The following is a 20,354-nucleotide window of genomic DNA, read 5'->3' as shown; positions in this document are numbered from 1 at the left end:
GGGAGGTGGCTCAGTGTAGAGTGCACACCTTGCATGAATTATGTTCTGGGTGCAGTGTCCAGCACTGCATGAAATGATGGAGCACTGCTGGTCAGCTTAGGGAAAGCAGCACCCTTTCCCATGCACCCTGCAGAGAGCTGGGGAGAAGGCCAGTGAGAGGCAGAGCCAGAAGCACCAGTGTTTCTGCATATCCTGCACCAACACTCCCTCCCTACCTGACTCCACGCTCTTCTCTCATTAATACATTGTCATTTCAGCTGGGACAAATAATATTTTTGTAAGACTGAACAGTGCCATGGACCCAATACAACCCAAATAAAGATTTAGATAATCTACCTTTGGACAGACAATTGAATCTCACCCACATCCTGTCTGCCAGATTTTGGAGACTAAGCCTTGTACTCAAGACACACTTTCTGTCCTTCCAGCCATCCCCAGTGTTGATTCTGGTCCAGGAAAGTATCTGGTGAGTCTGTAGCCCCACTGCCAATTAGGAGGCTGTGACAGTTGCTGCAGTGAGGCTGCAGTAATGCTAGGGTGTTGGAGGTGACCTAGAGATGTGGGAAGGTGGGTGCCTCTTCCTCCCCTCTCCCCTTTCCCACCTGGTTCTTCTTTATTATCAGAAATCTGATCCCTTCCCATCTGCCAAGCCACCTCCTCCCCAGCTCTCCTGCCAGCCCAGCCTTGGACAAGTAAGGCCACCCTCCTAATGTCCCTGCCCCAATTCCTGACTCAGTGACATCACAATGACCTTGAGTTGCTAAGCAACTGGGACACCAGGCTCTGAGACAGCTGCTCTCTCATGGTGGTCTCACACAAGTGCACCGTCTGGCTGTTGCTTTTGGGATCTAATGTGAGTGGCCCCAATGTTGTCCAAGGACTGAGGGATGCATAATTCCACTGCTTGTGGAGATCTCTCTCTTTCATTTTCTCTTTCCAAATAATTTTAGTGGAGGGGGGAATAGTTTACAGTGTTAAAAATAAGAGAATGAGAAAGCAAGTGTGAGTTTAGCCCCATTTGTGACTGATTATTGTTGCATAAAAATGTGGGTAAAACTCCACTTACAGCTCAGATCTACTCCCAGCACTGTGGAGAAAGATCTAAACCTTTCTTTTAGTTTTCATTGGCAATGGTTCTAGATTGAGGGCTGCCTGAATACTGCCATATATATATATATATATCCCTGCCTAGTCTCCTGTGCCTGACCACTGTCCACAAGCTCTCAAAGGGAGCTTTCCTCCCTCCCCCCAGACTTCGGGAAGAGGCTCAGCTCACTATGCTCCCACCTGCCTTTTCCTTGCTCATTCCCTGGCTCCGTGCCCAGGTGAGTTTATATATGTATATAGACTGCTTTTTCTAATATTCCTTTCCCACCAATGTTTGACATTTTGATATGGCTTTTTGTCCAAAAGCTGATCTTCAGTTGCATTAATATCAGTTTTATAGAATTTACAAAACAATTCTTAAAACATCAGTTTTGAAACTGAAAGCAATTACAGAAACAGTGTTGCACCAGGGAGCTCTAGATAGGAAGTCTTGAACACCCTTCAAGTTCAACACCTGTTTCATGCACTACTTTTGAGCACACAAGCTAATACACATGATTGAGATTTTAGAGAGATTTCAGAGGATTTCTTCAAAAATATTTGAACCCCTAAGAGAATAAAGTGAATTATATTCCAAGAGTTAAAAAAAAAAGTCTTGCACATCCACACAAGTTACAAAACATGAGATGGTCAAGACACAGCACTCCCTCCACACACAAATTCATTCCCCAGCTTCAAAAGCACACCCATGCTTAATAATTAATATTTTGGTAAAACACAGATCATGAGTTTTCCTTATCAGCCTAATGAAAACAAAATAAATTCTACTCCTGTTAGACAAGATGAGGTAATTCCTAGATAGCAATCATAGGTGAAACTAAATGTATCATACCCAATATTATACCCTGGAATACTGGCATGTTCCAAATGAAATCCTTAACTTATTTTATCTGTTTATTTGCTCTGACATAGAGAAGCAGAAAGGGAAAGGCATCTGTAGCACTGCTACTTTTTAAATTAATTTATTCATTTTTAATGACAAAAAGATACAGAGATTTACCAGAGCACTGCTCACCTCTGCTTTATGGTGGTACTGGGGGTTGAACCTGGGACTTTAGTGCCTCAGGCATTAAGAACTTTTGCAGAACCATTATACTGTCTCCCCAACACTGCTCTTCTTTAGCTTCACTGCTATGCACCCAGGGTCTTGAATTTAGGTTCTTCAGCATTATAACACGTGTGCTCTACATTGTCTGATTATTATTATTATTAGTGATTACTGGAATTTTGGAGCCTCAGGCAGGAAAGTCATTATACTGTCTCCCCTACTCTATTTCTTAACATTTAAACTAGCTTTTCATTTACCAAAATGATCCCCAGTTAAGATTCTGAGAACATCAAGAAGGGAGGGGAAAAGAGAGGAGAGAGAAAGACAAACACCTGCAGAACTGCTTCACCATTTATGAAGCTTCTCCCCTGCAGGTGTGCCACTGCTCACCCCCCCCAGGCTATTTCTAACATGGACATTTCTGTTCCCCTTTCAAACTACTTAGCTCTGTCTACCCCTCATCTCCTGGGGCCCATCAGGTCAGCTGCTCAGACTCTCCCCTGAGTGATCTCAGCTGGTATGAAAGCCCAGCTCCCCTGACAGCTGCTGGAGGCAATTGTGGGGCTCTAGGTATGTGTGTGTGGGGTCCATTTTCCCATCACCCCCTAGATGAGCCTAGTGCCTGGGACTGTTTTCCACTGGGTGCTGTGTAACATCAAGAGGCCTAGTCTTGGGCACTGCTGAGAAGTCTCTGCCCACACAGACACTGAACAGCTACCAAGCAGTTTTGTTCATATGTGGAATATAGAGAATTGAAGCACATTGAACATATGCACACACACACACACACACACACACACACACACACACACACACACACACACACACACACATACACGTACGCACACTAGACAAGATGTCTCTAAGACTTTGTGAGAATTATGGTGACTACCAAAAGTTGTGAGTGGGGAGAGCACAGAACTTTGGTGGTTGGTGCAGTGTGGAACTATACCCTATAATCTCATAAACCATTATCAACTTACTAATAAAATTACATTGAATTGAAAAAAAGTAGGGGAATAAAAACTAAAATAAAATCCAGCACCCATAACCACCACTGAGGCACTATGGCAATTGCTGTGTGAGTGATCTAGAGTTGGGTGGGGTGGATGTCTGGGATCAAGGTTGCATAGTCTGGAAGAAACTTGGGCTACTGGGGCTTCCATCACACAGGGGAAGTGGGTAGAGTGTGTCTCTGTGCTTCTGGGTTGGTTGCCCAATCCCAGAACCCCTTCCTTTCCCACCCACCCCTGTGCTGCCCTCAGGATCTTCTCTTTATCCTAAGTTTATATTTATTTTAATTATAATATCTTGGTGTGTATTTATTTTGAGTGACACTCTTTGTATTTCCTAAATGTGCATATCTCAGCTACTTTACTATCTCATCCAGTGAATATTCTTCCCTTTAAAAAAATTATTTGTTTAACAAATGAAAAATTGCTCCAGGTCGCTGATTGTCAGAGAAATGCAAATAAAGACAACATTGAGATACCACCTCACTCCTGTGAGGATGGCATACATCTAAAAGGACAGAAGCAACTAATGCCGGAGAGGCTGTGGGGACAAAGGAACTCTTCTGCACTGCTGGTGGGAATGTAAGTTGGTCCAACCTCTGAGGAGAGCAGTCTGGAAAACTCTCACAAAGCTAGACATGGACCTTCCATATGACCCAGTAATTCCTCTCCTAGGGATAAGCCCCAAAGACTCCTTAACTCCCAACCAAAAAGATGTGTGTACACCTATGTTCATAGCAGCACAATTCATAATAGCTAAAACCTAGAAGCAAACCAGGTGCCCAAAAGCAGATGAGTGGCTGAGAAAGCTGTGGTATATATACACAATGGAATACTATGCAGCTATTAAGAACAATGAACCCACCTTCTCTGACCCAACCAGGATGGAGCTAGAAGGAATTAAGTGAGCTAGGTCAGAAAGACAAAGATGAGTATGGGATGATCCCACTTATAAACAGAAGTTGAGAAAGATCAACAGAAAGGGAAACTGAAAGCAGGATTTCATTGAGTATGGAGTAGGGCACCAAAGTAAAAAATCTCCGGGTGGAGGGTGAGAGTGGATGTTTGGCTTCACTGAGGGAGGGGATTGTGGGGGATGGTATAGGACACAGTCTTTTGGTGGTGGGAATGCTGTTTATGTACACTCCTATTAACTTGTAGTCATATAAATCACTTTAATTAATATGATGGGAAAAGTTGATTGAATGTCTCAAACTTTTAAGTGCACAGGCCATAGGCTGAGTCTTTCAAATGTTTAAAAAATTACTTATGTTTACAACTCTAGTGTCACTTTACTGAGGAAATGCTGGTTGCAGGTTTGTTTTTGTCACAAGAGTACATTTCCACATCTCCCCAAGATGAGTATCAGTACACTTTGTCTTCACCCAAACCACCATCTTGTTTCACCATAGAGACTGAGGTCCCCATCTTCCACTAGTGCTCTTTCCTTCCCCCTTTGTGAGTCCCCAAATCTGCTGCAGTAGACCGCAGTCCATTGACAACTCATCCTGTACTGTCCTTTACTTTATTTCTTAGAGCCCATCTGTGAGTGAGGTCATTGGGTATTCATACTTTTTACTGCTTTCTTTTTTTAAAAAAATCTTATTTATTTATTTATTTGTTATAGGATCAAGACAGAAATTGAGAGAGAAGGGGGAGATGCAGAGGAAGAAAGACAGAGAGACACCTGCAGACCTGCTTCACCGCCTGTGAAGGGGACTCCCCTGCAGGTGGGGAGTGGGACTGGAACCCGAATTCTTAAGCTTTGCGCAACACTACCGCCCGACTCCCTACTTCTTTATTTTATTTGTCATGATTCCCTTAGTCCCATGCATGCTATATCAAGTGAGATCATGTCATCATTTCTTACAGCTGTGTAGTATTCCATTGATATATACATCAATTTTTTTTTTGGTCACCAGGGTTTTTGCCTGCACCAGGAATCTACCATTTTCCCTCCCTTCCACCCCCTTTATTTGATAGGACAGAGGCAAATTAAAATAGGAGGAGGAGAGAGAGACACCTGCAGTATTTGTTCACCATTAATGAGGCTTCCCCCCAACCAGTGGATCCCCACATGTAGTAGCAGCCAGGCCCTTGCATATGGTGACACATGCACTCATCCAGGTGTGCCACCACCCAGTCCCCCATATCACATATTCTGTAATCATTAATTTGTTAATGTTTCCAATTGTTGGCTATTACTTAAAGCCCTACCACAGGCTAAGGAGACAACATAATGGCTATACAAAAGACTTTCTTGCCTGAAGCTCTTAAGTCCCAGGTTCAATCCCCTGAATCTCCATAAACAAACAATAATAAAATAATAAACAAACAAAAAACAAAGAAACCAAAAGAAGTGACCCTTCCATAAACAGAAATGTGCATGAATCTTTTTTAATAGGTGTTTTGTGTCTTTAAGATGCCTAGGAGAGGAATTTCTTGTTCATATAATAAATTGATTTATAATATTTTTTGGACCTTCCAAATAGTTTTTCCTCAGGGGCTGCAGTAATTTACATCCACAGCAGCAATGTAGAAGAGCCCCTTTCTCCCAATATCCCTGCCAGTACTTGTAGCTACTGTCCTTTTTGATGGAGATTATTCTCACTCAGGAGAGGTGGTATCTGATTGTTGTCTTACTTTGAATTTCTCTGGTTGTCAGTGATTTTGTCACATGTCTGTTGGCCATATGAATATCCCCTTTGGTGGAGCATCTATTCAGTTCTTTCTCCCATTATTTATTGGGATAGTTTGCTTCTGAGTCTTTTTTTTTCCTCTTGGCTTTTATCTCTTTGAATCATTTACTTAGTATGTTCTTTGTTTCCTTCTCCATCTCTTTCCCTATATGGATCTGTTTCCTTTCACATATCCATTCTTCTGTTTTCTGATGGTCTCCATTTTGGTCCTTTAACCCTGAGGAATGACTCATATATTTGTCCCCCTGTCTCTTTTCACAAAGCCTTCTGCACATAGCATTGGAATTGCCACTGTGGTGAGAATCAGTGGAGCTGTTCCTTGCTGTTCTGATAGGTGAGACTCCAGGCCTAGCAGGGAGGGTGGGCCGTCCCCAGTCTTAGACGACTCAACTTCTTCTAATACAGGAGTGGCCACCCTTGCCCACTGAGACTTGGGTCCCCAGTCCAGTACACATTTTTTACTGGTAACAGGTGATGGTGGACCTAGTAAAGGGAAAAACATCACCGCACATGACAACTTGGGTTCAAGCTCCTGGTCCCCACCTGCAAGAAGGAAGTTTCATGAGAGGTGGGGCAGTGCTGCAGGTGTCTCTCTTACTCCCTTATGAAATATCTCTGTCTTACACCTTCTATAAATAAAATAATCATTGGGGATGTTGGCATTCTGCAAGCATCCAACCCTAGCAATAATTCTGACTGGGGTGGGCAGACTATTAACTGGGCTACAAAGAGAACAAGAGCATCACTCCGGGACATATAATGCTGGGGATAGAATTCAGAACCTCATGTGAGAATTCAATAATTTATCTACTACACAATGCCAGGGGCCACTCCAAGTCCTTTTCTGACTTTGTGTCATCTGGCGTCTCCCTTATTTGTCCTCTGCTGGGCAGTTGGAGTCCTCAGATTTTCCCAAGAACCTAGGAATCCAGGGAAATCTCAGGGTCCCCAAAGTAGTCCTGACTCTCTATCTGAGCCCTGAAACTTTGGGAAGAGATCCTGAGATCTGCAGGAGACCTGGCCATCATTCCTATAAATTCCCGAACTTCTGGCTTCTTGGCAACATTGAATACATGGAAACATGATGCCCCTGATAGTGTTCTAGCTCTCTGGGAACTATGGATTCCCTGGGAATTGGAGGCTGGGATTGTCACACCAAAGCTTCTTGAAAACTTCCAGAATCCTTGGAAATGGAGGGGATCTTGGCCATCGCAAAGAGACCCCACCAGGTAAATGGTTTCCAGGCCATCTCCACATTTCCAGACACTCTAGATCTGAGATCCCTGCCATTTTTTCCACTTGTTGTTGGATAGGACAGAAATAAATTGAGAGAGATGGGGAAGACAGAGTGAGGGAGAGAAAGATAAGACACCTCTTCACCCCAGAACCAGGATCCTTAGGCTTTGTTTTCTGTGCTCTTAACCTGGTGCACTACTACCCAGTCCCCACAAAGGAAATCTAGCCACTGGAGAGCTTGAGAAGTTCAGCTTTAACAGCCAGGGGAGTTTAGGATCCCCAGTTGGGAGTTAAGAGAGCCCATCCAGGGGAAGCTGAGGAGCCCGCCCTGGGACAGGCTGGTTGGCAGGCTCAGGGCCATGTATGGTGTGGGAAAGGTTGGTGGTCTTCACAGGATTTATGATCCATTCAGAAGTATTTCTGGTCAAATGTGTCTGGTGCAGACAGGAACAGGGTAAGTTTTTCCCCGTAATCTGTTTCAGTGAGATAAGTTCTTTCTGTGACGGTATGGGTCAGGTCTCAGCGTATGTCCTTCAGCATGTGCCAGTGTGATGCTCTGATTTTCTCATGCTAATAAATACATCTTTAAAATGGTTTCAATCATTATTAAATCACTAGTAAAATTAAATTAAAAAAGAAAAAATCCCATCTATTTGTAAATTTTAGGAAGTCTGAATTAAGATGTTTGTATTGATCTCATCAGAAATGTTTTGTTTTCTTTAAAGGAGTAACATGGTATCCTGAAAAGGGCTGCTATGTTGGCATTGGTCTGGAATTGAATCCTGAGTCTCATCACCATCTGCTGGTGACAGTTCTAGTTAAGTTGACGCTAGCTGCTGTTGTGTAGGTTGACTGTAAAAATAGTCTCTATTCTAAACTCCCACATTGAGATCTTGCTGCTTTTCCTGTCAAGAAGCGAACTGTTCCACCTGTATGTTAGCTATCAAGCTCAGGAAAAAAATACTAAAGTCATGGGCCACAGGGAACATAACAGACTTCCTAGCTTCTTTCCACATGAAGATTCCTAGGTTCATTTGTTCTATTACTACCATTGGGTTCCTGCTTATTAAACAATTTGCTTTATATCTTACCATCTTTCAGCAACCAAGTTGCAGACACTACCATGATGCCATTCTGACTTCCCTAGGCAGATGACCTCATCAATGTGTCCTGGAATCCCACCTCCGCAGACCCCAAACCCACTAGGGAAAGATAGAAACAGGCTGAGGGTGTGGATCCACTTGCCACCATCCATGTTCATCAGTGAAGCAATTACAGAAAACAGACCTTCCAACTTCTACACACCATAAAGAATTTTGGTCCATACTCCCAGAGAGATAAAAAATAAGGGACCTTCTAATGGAGGGGATGGGACATGGAACTCTAGTGGTGGAAATCATATAGAGTTGTATTTCTGTTCTTTTACAATCTTGTTAATAAAATTTATTTAAAAACATAGTTGTGTGTGTGTGCACATGGCAGAACACAATTAGACTTAACAACATCCCCAGTTTACAGTTCAATTGGCCTTCCTTTAGTGAGCTATTTGCCAGGTTTCTGTGTTGTTTTTAATCAAACATAAAAACTCTGGCATTTTTGGTTGATGTGAGGACACCTAGTAATTCAGGATTTTCCTGGCTTGGATATTTTTACATTTTTATTCCCCTTTTGAAATTATTTGTCTTGTTTTTTGGCACCAGGATTATTTCTGGGGCTCAGAGAATACAGAGCCAGAGAAAGGCAGAAAAGGGAAGAAAAGAAACTGAAGCAGAAGCAATGGTCCACCCCTGAAGAAACTACCCTCCTGCAGGTGGGCACCAGGGGCTTGAATCCAGGTCATCGCATACAACAACATAGGACCACCTGACCATAGACGGGTTAGCTTTATTTCACATTCTCTGAATATTATTCTCCCACACATTTGAGATCAAAAGAGAGAATTCAGGCACCAGGGAACCTGCAGGGAGTAACTAGGGGTCAGAGGGCAGGGCCCAGCAGGAAGGTGCAATGCCAACCCAGCTAGGTTGTGGCTGAGTTGTGGCTGAGAATGAGGAAAGACAGAGGGTGAGTCAACAGGACCAGCCACATCCTGCTGCTATTTAAAGTCCCACAGCCATAGCCTGACACCACTGCTTCACCACTGAGGCACCATGGCAGACTGCTGCGTGAGTGCTCACGGGTGTGTGGGACCAAGGCTGCACAGACTGGAGGAGGGCTGGGGCAGCTAAGACTCTGTCACACAGGGGATAGTGATGGGAGGGAGGGTGACTGAGAGTCTGGGCTGTGCTTCAGGGTTGAAACCCCCACCTAGTGCTGCCCCTTCCTTTGCTGCCTCCTGGCTTTTCTCTCCTGGTCTTTGTCACTTCATTCTTTGTTTCCATCTCCAGTTCTTTCCCTGTGGGCAGTCTTTCCTTTCCTCTGTGTCCATTCTTCTCTCTTATTTTCACCTCTCCATCCTTGAGTCCTGGGGCTTCACCCACCCTTCTCTCCCCTGTCTTTTGTGTCCATGTCTAGACATGCACAGACACTTTGCAGTATGACACCCCATTCCCTGATGGCCTCCAAGTTGGCACTGCAATGAAAATCCGTGGATACTTTCCCTCTGGTACTGACAGGTGAGACTCCAGAGGCCCAGTAGGAAGGGTGGGAGGTCCCCAGGCCCAGCTGTTGCAAGTTATTCCAAGCAGACATGGCTACCCTTGCCCACAGAGGAATTGGATCTCAGGTCCATTTCCGACCTCCTGTAATCTAGTCTCTCCCTTGTTTGTCTTTTGCTGGGCAGCTGGAGTCCTCACATTTTTCTATGAATTTAATGCTGCAGGACCATCTTAGGGTTTCTAATTGTCCTGTGCCTTCTACTCTGAGCACTGGGGCTCTGGAAAGAGATCCTGTGATCTCGAAGTGCCTTGTGCATCTAGAGACCTGATCATTCCTATAACTTCCCAGCTCTGGGAGCTTTTGGTTTCAGGGAAATAATGAGTGCATAGAAATAGGATGCCCCTGATACTGTTCTAGCTCTTTGGTAACTGGGGATGATTTAAGTATTGGGGTCACACTGGCTTCACATCCTGGCTTCCAGCGTCCTTGAAAATGAAAGGCACCCAGGTCATTCCACAGTGACCCCAGCAGGTGGATGGGGTTCAGGCCTCCTTGTCTCTCAGACACCCTGAGTCTGAGCTGGCCACCTGTCCAGAACCCCTCCTTCTGCTGCTTGAACCCAGCTCTGTGTGCACATTGGGATGAGCTCTGGCACATTTAAACCCTGGCTCAAGCTGTTGCACTTGATGTTTGATCTCCTCATCGTCTGTCTGAACCCTCTTCCATTCAACCCCACGCAACCCCATGCTGCCCTCCCCTCAGGTCTGCCATCAACCTGGCGTGCAGTACTCGCACAGATGATGACATTGCCCTGCACTTCAACCCCCGCTTTGATCAGAACAAGGTTGTCTTGAACTCAAGGGTGAATGGTGTTTGGGGTACAGAGGAGTTTGGACCTCATTATCCCTTCCAGTATGGACAGCTATTTGAGGTGATGATCATCACCACCAAAGACGGCTTCAAGGTACGTCCTTGCCACCAGGTTCAGGACCAAATTCTGAGGGGAAGGTCGAGAAGGCGCTGTGGGGGGGGGGGGGGGGCGGCGGTGCAGAGTGACTCAAGCTGAGCAGGGGATCTCCATCTATCTCCCTCCCCTGACTGAACCCTGAAAGTATCCGAAAGGCAGGTAGGTGTGTGACTGGGTCATGGAACAACAGCAGGAGCCAAGGGCCCAAAGGTGGTGTCCTAGCAGGGACCCATGACCAAGACTAGATACCCAGCCCCACTCTTTGGCCCAACATGGAGGTTCTGCATGGTGACAGAGATTGTTTGTTACTGGGAGATCCTAGGTCCCTCAAGTTCATGCTGGGCTCCTGTGTCTCCATCATGACAAAATAACTGAGGGGCCTGTCATGGTGAGCTGTGGGTCCACTGTCTTTCTGGAATAAGTCAGCAGGGAGCAGCCCTGGGAGAAAGCCCAGAGTGGGGCTAGCAGATGGGCTCATCCTCCAGGTTTTTTCTCTCTAAGTGACCTGGCTCAGTTTCTTATTTCATGGACTTTTGTCCAGTTCCTGTGCTTCCTTTTTGAAGGGGGCCCCTGACACACAAATCTCTGGGACACATAATCTTTCCTCCGCTCATGGTGGCTTTTCAGTTCTGCATTTTCTATGTGATAGACCTCAGAAAGCTGTCTATTTGGAGCTGAGAGCTTAAGCCCTGCTGTGCCATTGCAGGTCCTGGTGGGGAACCAGTCTTATCACTTCTTCTGCCACCGGATGCCCCTGCAGAGAGTGCGCTATTTGGTGGTGGGTAGGAACATCATCCTGGAGTCAGTGAACATCTGCTGAGCCCGTGAAATGAGAGTAGACAGGCATGGAGCCTGATCTCAGATGATAAATAAACTCAGGTCCCAGCATACTTATCTGTGTCTGTGTCTCCTTCATGTGGGTGAGGACTGTGAATCAGGGAGGTGAAGACCAGGGGGTCTCTATCTATCACCCTCCCCCAACTGAACCCCACAAGTATCAGGAGGGCAGGTGTGTGACTGGGTGATGGAACAACAGCAGGAGCCACTTGGGTGCCACTTAGTTCTTGCTGGCCTGTAATTTTGTGACAAGGTCCCAGTGCAAGGCCCGTCAGTGTAAGAGCTGTACCATAAAGGAACACACAGGGCAGTCACCAGAGCCTCATTGCAGACGTGTGTGCAAATCCCCATTCTAGTTACCAGAGGAGATTCTCATCCTCAGCTTCAGGTTTATGAGATTCAGAAATAAAGGTGTAGCAAATGATTAGGAGAGAAATGCCTTGGTCCTCCCTCCAAGACTCTCAGATGTCCCAACCAGATGTTCTTGGCTACCTGCCAGTCCTCCTCACTCCGTCAATGCCACTTGGGACACTCACACAGACCATAGCAATTAAGCAATAGAATTAAAGGGATACAGATTAGAAGAGAAGAAGTCAAGCTGTCACTATTTGCAGAGGATAGGACAGTATACATAGAAAAATCCAGCAGGAAGCTCTTGGAAATTATCTGGCAATATAGTAAGGTGTCAGGCTACAAAGTTAATAGACAAAGGTTAGTAGCATTCCTCTATGCAAACACTAAGCCAGAAGAAATCCAGAAATCAGTCCTATTCCACTATAGCAGCCCTCTTTTATTTTTAAATGGTTTATGTCAGGCTGTGAGACTATTGCAGAGTGACACAATTTTAGAATCTTGATTTCTCTTTGCAGCCTTTAAATAGTAATGAAAACAAAGGTGGGGGAGGTAGCATAATGTTTATTCAAAGAGACTCTCATGTCTGAGGCTCCAAGGTTCAGTCCCCCACTCCACCATAAGCCAGGGCTGTGCAATGCTCTGGTAAAAACAAAAACAAACAAACAAACAAACAAAAAACCCTGGGACTTGAGAGCCTCAGGCATGAGAGTCTCTTTGCCTGACCATTATGCTAGCTACCCCCCAATGTCTTTACAAGCATGTTTGAAATGAACACAACCACCACACGAGGCAGTTAAAAGAATGCTGGGTTATCCAAAGCTTCCTTCCTCAAGTTGTTGGGGTAACTGGGAATCTTAACAGTCTCTCCATAGAAGTTTTTTCATTTGCTATAGTCCCATTGCCTTATTTATTTAGCACCATTTATATATTGAAAATTTTATATGGTCAGGGTGGTGATGTATCTGGTAGAGAGCACATGTTAGCATGAGAGCGCCCAGGTTCAAGACCACATCACCACCTTTTTTTTGGGGGGGGCGGGGAGAGGAGGGAACCCAAGCTGTGGATCAGTGCTGCTGTGTCTCTGCTTCTCTTCCGCTTTATTATTCAAAGAAAGAAAGAGATAAACAACTAGTGATGGCGTCATTATGTCATTATAGGCTGGGGAGATGGCACAGTGATTTTATAAAAAAAAAAAACTTTCATACCTGAGGTTCTGAAGTCCCAGATTCAGTCTCCTGCACCACCATAAGCCAGAGTTGAGCAGGGCTCTTCTCTCCACTCTGTGTGTGTGTGTGTGTGTGTGTGTGTTTCTCTCTGTATATCTCTCAATAAAATAAATATTTTTTAAATTGTAAAAGTCAACCTAAAAGTCATGTGTATGGAATTTCTTCTTCACCTCTATTCCCACCCTATATGGTATAAGCCTGGTGATGGTGACCCTGGGGATCAGGGTAAGGACTCATTGTCTCAAAGAGAGTTGTGTCTTGAAGAACCACACAGGTCAGTGATCATGTTGCAGAGATTATCCCCAAACACAAGACCTGATCCAGATGTGTTGAAAAGAGAACTTAATACACCGGTAGGTGGGCGAGAGATCTGGATAGCTCCATGAAGTTCTCTGAATCAAAGGAACTGCACAGGCTTATATGGCAATTTTCATTCTGGTTACATTTCAGTTACAAAGGAGTGGGACAAGATGGATTAGTTTTCACAGGAATTCCAACAGGGTAAATCCTATCCATCCGTACAATGCAACTCAGCTCTGGAGCAAGAAGAAATGTGGGGGCTGGAACTTAACTCTCCATCAGGGCCTGACTTCCTCCCTGTTTCCAGCCAGCCTAGATTCCTCCCTAACTACTCTTTTTCTTTAAATTTTATATTTTATTTATTTATTATCCCTTTTGTTGCCTTTGTTGTTTTTTATTGTTGTTGTAGTTATTGTTGCTGTTATTGATGCTGTTGTTAGGAGAGAAATGGAGATAGGAGCGGAAGACAGAGAGGAGGAGAAGAAAATAGACACCTGCAGACCTGCTTTACTGCCTGTGAAGCGACTCCCCTGCAGGTGGGGAGCCAGGGGCTCGAACTGGGATCCTTATGCCCATCCTTGGGCTTTGCGCCACGTGCGCTTAACCCGCTGTGCTACCGCCAGACTCCCTCCTCCTTAACTACTCTTAATCTCACACAGGTATCTCAGGTTGTTCTGCGTAGGAATGTGGGGGTGACCATACAACAGCAGCAGATTCTAATGGCTGTAAAGGCCTTTTAGACACGAGGGGAATAATGAACACAGGTTATGACAAAGGAATATGCACCCTATATTTATCTATTTTCTACTTCAATCAAGAGCTTTACTCAGATGTGTGTACAACCCTCCCTCCCTCATTGTGGTTTCCATCATGGTCTCTCTTCCTCATCTATGGGTTTCTGAAATTCAAACCTGAGATGTAGCAATTGAAAGGGAGAGACAGCTTGGCTCTCTTGAACTCTCAGGAGTCCCAACCATCTCTTCCGCTGTGTTTCCTCTTCTTCCTCCCTCTGTCCTTGGATGACACCATAGATCCCAAGGAGCCACAGCCACAAGATACACTTGTGCCAGACCACCACCAGAGGGCAGACCTTCTGTCTCAGATCCTGGTGGCCCAGTTGCTTAGCAACTCAAGGTCATTGTGATGTCACTGAGTCAGGAGTTGGGGCAGGGGCAGTAAGAGAGTGGCCTCACTTGCCCAAGGCTGGGCCGGCAGGAGAGCTGGGAAGGAGGGGTTGTGGCAGATGGGGAGGGGTCAGGTTTCTGATAATAAGGAAGAACCAGGTGGGAAAGGGGAGAGGTGAAGTAGAGGCACCTGCCTTCCCATATCTCTAGGTCACCTCCAACACCGAAGCCATCACCACAGCCAACAAAGTGCCACCTCTAGCATCACTGCAGCAATTGTCACAGCCTCCTACGTGGCAGTGGGACTACAGGCTCACCAGGTACTTCTGTGGACTGAAAACACCACTGGGTCTAGCTGGAAACAAGGGCATTGTACTGGGTGTGTGTGAGGGCAGATGGAGGGAAAAGGGATGAGACCCACAGAGTCTGAGGAATCTTCTAGTCTTATTGGGAATGATGGTGTCCACCCAAAGTTCATGGGTCCTGGGAACAGTAATAACTTGAGCTGAGGCACTACTCCAGAGTTCCCGGCTTCTCCTGTAGTCTTTCACGGAGCCACAAGTGAAGGGTCATTATATCCTTGTCCCCTGATCTCTCACACAATGTCATCATCAACCCCCTGACCCTCACAAGCCTCCCTAGCTCCAGGTCTACCACACCAAGTGGTGGCACCTGCCTCCTGGGATGGGCATTCTCTACTGGGACTCACTCATGGCTCTCACTCCCCCCCTGAGAGTTTCTTACCCCAGGTGGCAGGGACGGTCAGCCTCCCCTTCACAAAGTAGATGAGCCCCAGGGCACTGCTCCCCTGGGCTCTGCTGTGAATTCTAGCTGCCTGTGACATCAGGATTTCTGCTGCCTCTCTCTTCACCCTCATGTCCAGAAGAATGTCTAGGGAAGCTGGGAGACCTGGGTGCTGAGAGGAGAGGTGCTGGTGACACAGGGCTCTTGGAAGTGCTCCAGAGATCATGGTTTTAGAGTGTCTTTAATGCAAGACTGCACTCACCAAGGAGGCATGGACTGCAGAGATCTCCTGCTGCAGAGGAGAAAATGGATGGGAGGCTGTCTCTGACAGGCTGAACTGTATTTTGGGGGTGACTTCTCTCATCCTGGTGTTTTCCCTATCTTTGGTGCTTCATCTTCTCTCTCTCTCTCTCTCTCTCTCTCTCTCTCTCTCTCTCTCTGTGCATCCTTTCTTTCTTCTTTTCCTACAGGGTTTTTAAATTTTTTGTTAGTGATGTAATATTGATTTACAAATTATAATAGGGATATAATTCCATATAGTTCCCACCACCAGTGTTCTCTGTCCCCATCTCCTCCAATGGAAACAGCAGTAGTTCTCCCAAGGTCACCAATGTGGACTGATTCTGTAACTGTCTATATTTATGTATATATTTCTTCCCCATTTTTTTCAGTGAGCCTGCCTTCACTTCCTTTCTAGGTCACACCTACACCTATTACTATTTCTGGGTGTCTTTCCTTTTCCCTACTACTCTGTAAGATAAGAGACATAGTGCCTGTCTTCCTCTAGTGTTTTTTCCAGATTCATTTCCTTTTCACTGATGGTATAAAAACAAGATTCCTGGTGACAGATGTTTGGGGTATTGGTTGAAATGGGGGTAGAGAGCCCTCTGGTTTACTTCCCCTATCATTTACCCCTCTAGGAGTATATACCAAAATTCTTTTTGGGATGCAGAAAGTGGGAGTTCTATGGTTGCTTTCCCCCTGGACAAGGGTGTTAGCCTGTCAAGTTTTTTTTTCTTTCTTCTTTGATTATTCTTTTTTTAATTTTTATTTATAAAATGGAAATATTGACATGACCATATTGACTATATTTACAGTGCTTACCCCCAGAGGGCCATATCCCATCCCCTCCATTGATAACTTCCATATTCTTTATCCCTCTGGGAGTGTGGAACCAGTGTTGGTATGCTTCTAATTCTGCTTCTAAAAACCCCTTCTGTTTCATTTGGTTTAATCCCCCCTGCTTAACACTGTATTCTATGTACATAACTACTGCAGGGCATTGGTTTAATCCCCACTGGTTCATGATGTGTTTCTGCTCTGCCCCCTCTCGTAGTACACCCTGATTTGCACCAGTCACTTTTCGCTCCACCCTCTCTATGTCACATCCTGTTTCCACCCTACTTGGCCAATGTATATAAGGACAGAATAGTTCTTAAATATAGTAGTTAGTTTAGTCTAGCTTGGCTTAGATTGTGCTGCATTCTACATGAATAAAGAGATACTGCGTACAGCTCAACCATGAGTCCCGGGTCGTCTGTCTCCCGTCAGTGAAGCTCAGCCCGGCAACCCAGGATCGTTGTGGGGTGCATAAGGTGGAAGGTTTGGCTTCTGTAATTGCTTCTCCACTGAATATGGGCATTGGCAGGTCAATGCATATTCCTCGCCTGTTTTTCTCTTTCCCTAGTGGGGCAGGGATCCGGGGAGATGGGGCTCCAGGACATATGGTGGGGTCATCTGCCCAGGAATGTCAGTATGGCATCATGGTATCATTCTGGAACCTGGTGGCTGAAAAAGAGTTAAGATATAATACAGAGGGGGATCAGGCAGTAGAGCAGCAGGTTAAGCTCACAGGGCATGAAGTGCAAGGACTGGTATAAGGATCCCAGTTCGAGCCCCCAGCTCCCCACCTGCAGGGAGGTCTCTTCAGAACTTCGGTGAAGCAGGTCTGCAGGTGTATTTCTCCCCCCTCTGTCTTCCCTTCCTCTCCCCATTTCTCTCTGTCTTATCCGGCAATAACAACAATAAAAATAACCACAACAGTGATAAAAAGAACAAGGGCAATAAAAACGAAAATAAATTAATAAAATATTTAAGAAAAAAGATATAATGCAAAACAAATTGTTGACTAATCATGAACCTAAATGCAAGATTATTCCAAATGAAGATTTGGGGTCTCCATTTTGGAAAAAGATAGTAGGTCTATTTTAGGTATATTCCAAGGGGCCCGTGACTTTACTAGTTTTGATCCTGACATCTAATATGCAGATGGACCCAGGCTTTTGTCTGGGGAAATGAGTCATAGTTGGAAAAAGGACTAGAAAGCTGTATCAGGGAAGAGAGTAGCTCCCAAATATGGGGAATTCTTTGATTATTCTTTGTTTTCAGCTGTTGTCCATCTTGACCATTTAGTCCTGGGGACTGAGGCACCCATATCTTACCTGCCTCTTGGGTTCTAGTCTCTCTCCCCAGTGCATGGTGGTCATTCTTTACATGTTCTCCCTTCCTAAAGGCATTGACATTGGCACCAAACCAGGTGGAAAGGAAGATACCAATGCAGGATGTAGTTCTTGACTTCTGACCCTTCTTTCAGAATACCGGCAGGGTGTCAGGGGTAGTGAAGTTATTTCAGGCTAATGGTCTCTCTCCAGGCAATCCCCTAACATCTTTCTTCTTCTCCTTTAGAGCACAGTAGTGATCATGCTTTACACATCTACCCTCCCCAATGGCATTGACATTGGCACTGTGGTGAAAATTTGTGGATCTGTTCCATGCTGCTCAGACAGGTTTGACTCCAGGCCCAGTGGTGAGGGTTGGAAGTCCCCAGTCCCAGCTACTCAAGGTCTTCCAACCAAACATGGCCGCCCTTGCCCAATGAGACTTGGATCTCATGTCCATTTCAACTTTGTGTAACATGGTGTCTCCCTTGTTTGTCCTCCGTTGGGCAACTGGAGTCTTCACATCTTCCTGAGAATCTAAGGGGCTAGGACAACCTCAGGATTCCTAATAATCATCCCATGACTTCCACTCTGAGCCCTGGAACTCTTGCGAGACATCCTGTGATCTGAAGTTGCCTGTGCATCTGGAAACTTAGCCAATACTCCCATAACCTCCTGAGTCTGGAAATATCAGGAAACGAGTGCATGAAAATAGGATGACCCTGATATTATTCTAGAACTCTGGGGATGCTCTGGGAATTGGGTGAACTCTGATATCACATGCTAGCTTCTACATCTTTCAAAATGAAGAGGACCTAGGTCATTGCACAGTGACCCCACTAGGTGACTGGCATGCAGGCCACCTCCACATTCTCAAACACCCTGGGTCACACCCCTCCTGTTGTGTGAGCACCTGGCTCTGTGTGCACTGGGGTGTGCTCTGATTATTTAAATCCTGGTCCATGGTGCTTGACTTTGGTCTGGGTGGTCTCTGAACACCTCCAATTACACCTATCTTCTACCACCAACCCACAGGTTTGAAATAGGCCTGACCTGCAGCGAATGGCGTGATGCTGATTATGCCCTGCACCTCTGTGCCTGCTTTCAGAAGTGCCAGGTGGTCTTCAACACCAGGGAAGATGGTGTTTGGGATGTAGAGGAATGTGGGAGTGGTTTTCCCTTCCACCGTGGGCAGGCCTTCGAGATAATGATAATCACTGACCAAGAAGGCTTCAAGGTGTGTGTCTGCCCCAGGGCTCAGTTCCAAACTCAGGTGGGGAGGGCCAGGATATCCAGGGGAGGTGGGGTCCAAAGTGTGACCAGGGCTGGGTTGGGTGGGGAGGTCTCCAGCCTCACTCTATCCCCTTAACCAGTCCCCACCCATGTCAATCATAGGTAAAACTAAATGTATTATACCCAATATTATACCCTGGAATACTGGCATGTTCCAAATGAAATCCTTAACTTATTTTACCTATTTATTTGCTCTGACATAGAGAAGCAGAAGGGGAAAGGCATCTGTAGCACTGCTATTTTTTTAATTTATTTATTCATTTTTAATGACAAAAAGATACAGAGATTTACCAGAGCACTGCTCACCTCTGCTTTATGGTGGTACTGGGGGTTGAACCTGGGACTTTAGTGCCTCAGGCATTAAGAACTTTTGCAGAACCATTATACTGTCTCTCCAACACTGCTCTTCTTTAGCTTCGCTGCTGTGCACCCAGGGGCTTGAATTTAGGTTCTTCAGCATTATAACACGTGTGCTCTACATTGTCTGATTATTATTATTATTGGTGATTACTGGAATTTTGGAGCCTCAGGCAGGAAAGTCATTATACTGTGTCTCCTACTCCATTTCTTAACATTTAAACTAGTGTTTCATTTACCAAAATGATCCCCAGTTATTCTGAGAACATCGAGAAGGGAGGGAAAATAGAGGAGAGAGAAAGACAAACACCTGCAGAACTGCTTCACCACTTATGAAACTTCCCCCCTGCAGGTGGGGAGCCAGGGGGCTTGAAACCAGATCTTTGAGTGGGTCCTTGCACTTACTATGTGTGCTTAATCTGTTGTGCCATTGCCCAACCCTCCCCCCCCCCCGGGCTGTTTCTAACATGGACATTTCTGTTCCCCTTTCAAACTACTTAGCTCTGTCTACCCCTCATCTCCTGGGGCCCATCATGACAGCTGCTCAGACTCTCCCCTCAGTGATCTCAGCTGGTATGAAAGCCCAGCTCCCCTGACAGCTGCTGGAGGCAATTGTGGGGCTCTAGGTATGTGTGTGGGGGGTCCATTTTCCCATCACCCCCTAGATGAGCCTAGTGTCTGGAACTGTTTTCCACTGGGTGCTGTGTAACATCAAGAGGTCTAGTCTTGGGCACTGCTGAGAAGTCTCTGCCCACACAGACACTGAACAACTACCAAGCAGTTTTGTCATATGTGGAATATAGAGAATTGAAGCACATTGAACACACACACACACACACACACACACACACACACACACACACACACACACACACACACACACTAGACAAGATGTCTCTAAGACTTTGTGAGAATTATGGTGACTATCAAAAGTTGTGGGTGGGGAGAGCACAGAACTTTGGTGGTTGGTGCAGTGTGGAACTATACCCTATAATCTCATAAACCGTTATCAA

The 20,354-nt window shown here is 45.5% G+C and overlaps 2 protein-coding genes and 1 long non-coding RNA gene across 6 annotated transcripts in view; all 3 read left to right on the top strand.

The window, feature by feature from the left end:
* The window catches only part of LOC132536802 (uncharacterized), a 99,983-nt gene extending 79,983 nt beyond the window's left edge, over positions 1 to 20,000 (top strand). For 3 of the 4 annotated variants that reach the window (XR_009548339.1, XR_009548340.1, XR_009548341.1), the window contains exons 5-6: positions 666 to 853; positions 19,843 to 20,000. This is a non-coding gene — a long non-coding RNA (uncharacterized LOC132536802). The remainder of the gene's footprint in view (positions 1 to 665; positions 854 to 19,842) is intronic. The other variant, XR_009548338.1, reaches the window with a different exon arrangement.
* LOC107523663 (galectin-7-like) lies at positions 9,193 to 11,558 on the top strand. The gene is made up of 4 exons (XM_016195206.2): positions 9,193 to 9,268; positions 9,618 to 9,718; positions 10,464 to 10,665; positions 11,375 to 11,558. The coding sequence occupies exons 1-4, from the start codon at positions 9,254 to 9,256 to the stop codon at positions 11,486 to 11,488; spliced, it is 432 nt and encodes a 143-aa protein (XP_016050692.2). The 5' UTR covers positions 9,193 to 9,253; the 3' UTR covers positions 11,489 to 11,558.
* Positions 17,929 to 19,449, top strand: LOC132536914 (galectin-7-like). Its single transcript, XM_060186388.1, has 3 exons — positions 17,929 to 18,039; positions 18,727 to 18,964; positions 19,399 to 19,449. Exons 1-3 carry the CDS (start codon positions 17,954 to 17,956, stop codon positions 19,447 to 19,449), a joined length of 375 nt encoding a protein of 124 aa, XP_060042371.1. The 5' UTR covers positions 17,929 to 17,953.
* Positions 20,001 to 20,354: the final 354 nt, after the last annotated feature.

The sequence above is a fragment of the Erinaceus europaeus genome, chromosome 2 (assembly GCF_950295315.1).
Source record: "Erinaceus europaeus chromosome 2, mEriEur2.1, whole genome shotgun sequence".
NCBI lineage: Eukaryota > Metazoa > Chordata > Mammalia > Eulipotyphla > Erinaceidae > Erinaceus > Erinaceus europaeus.
This window is presented reverse-complemented; position numbering and strand designations above follow the sequence as displayed.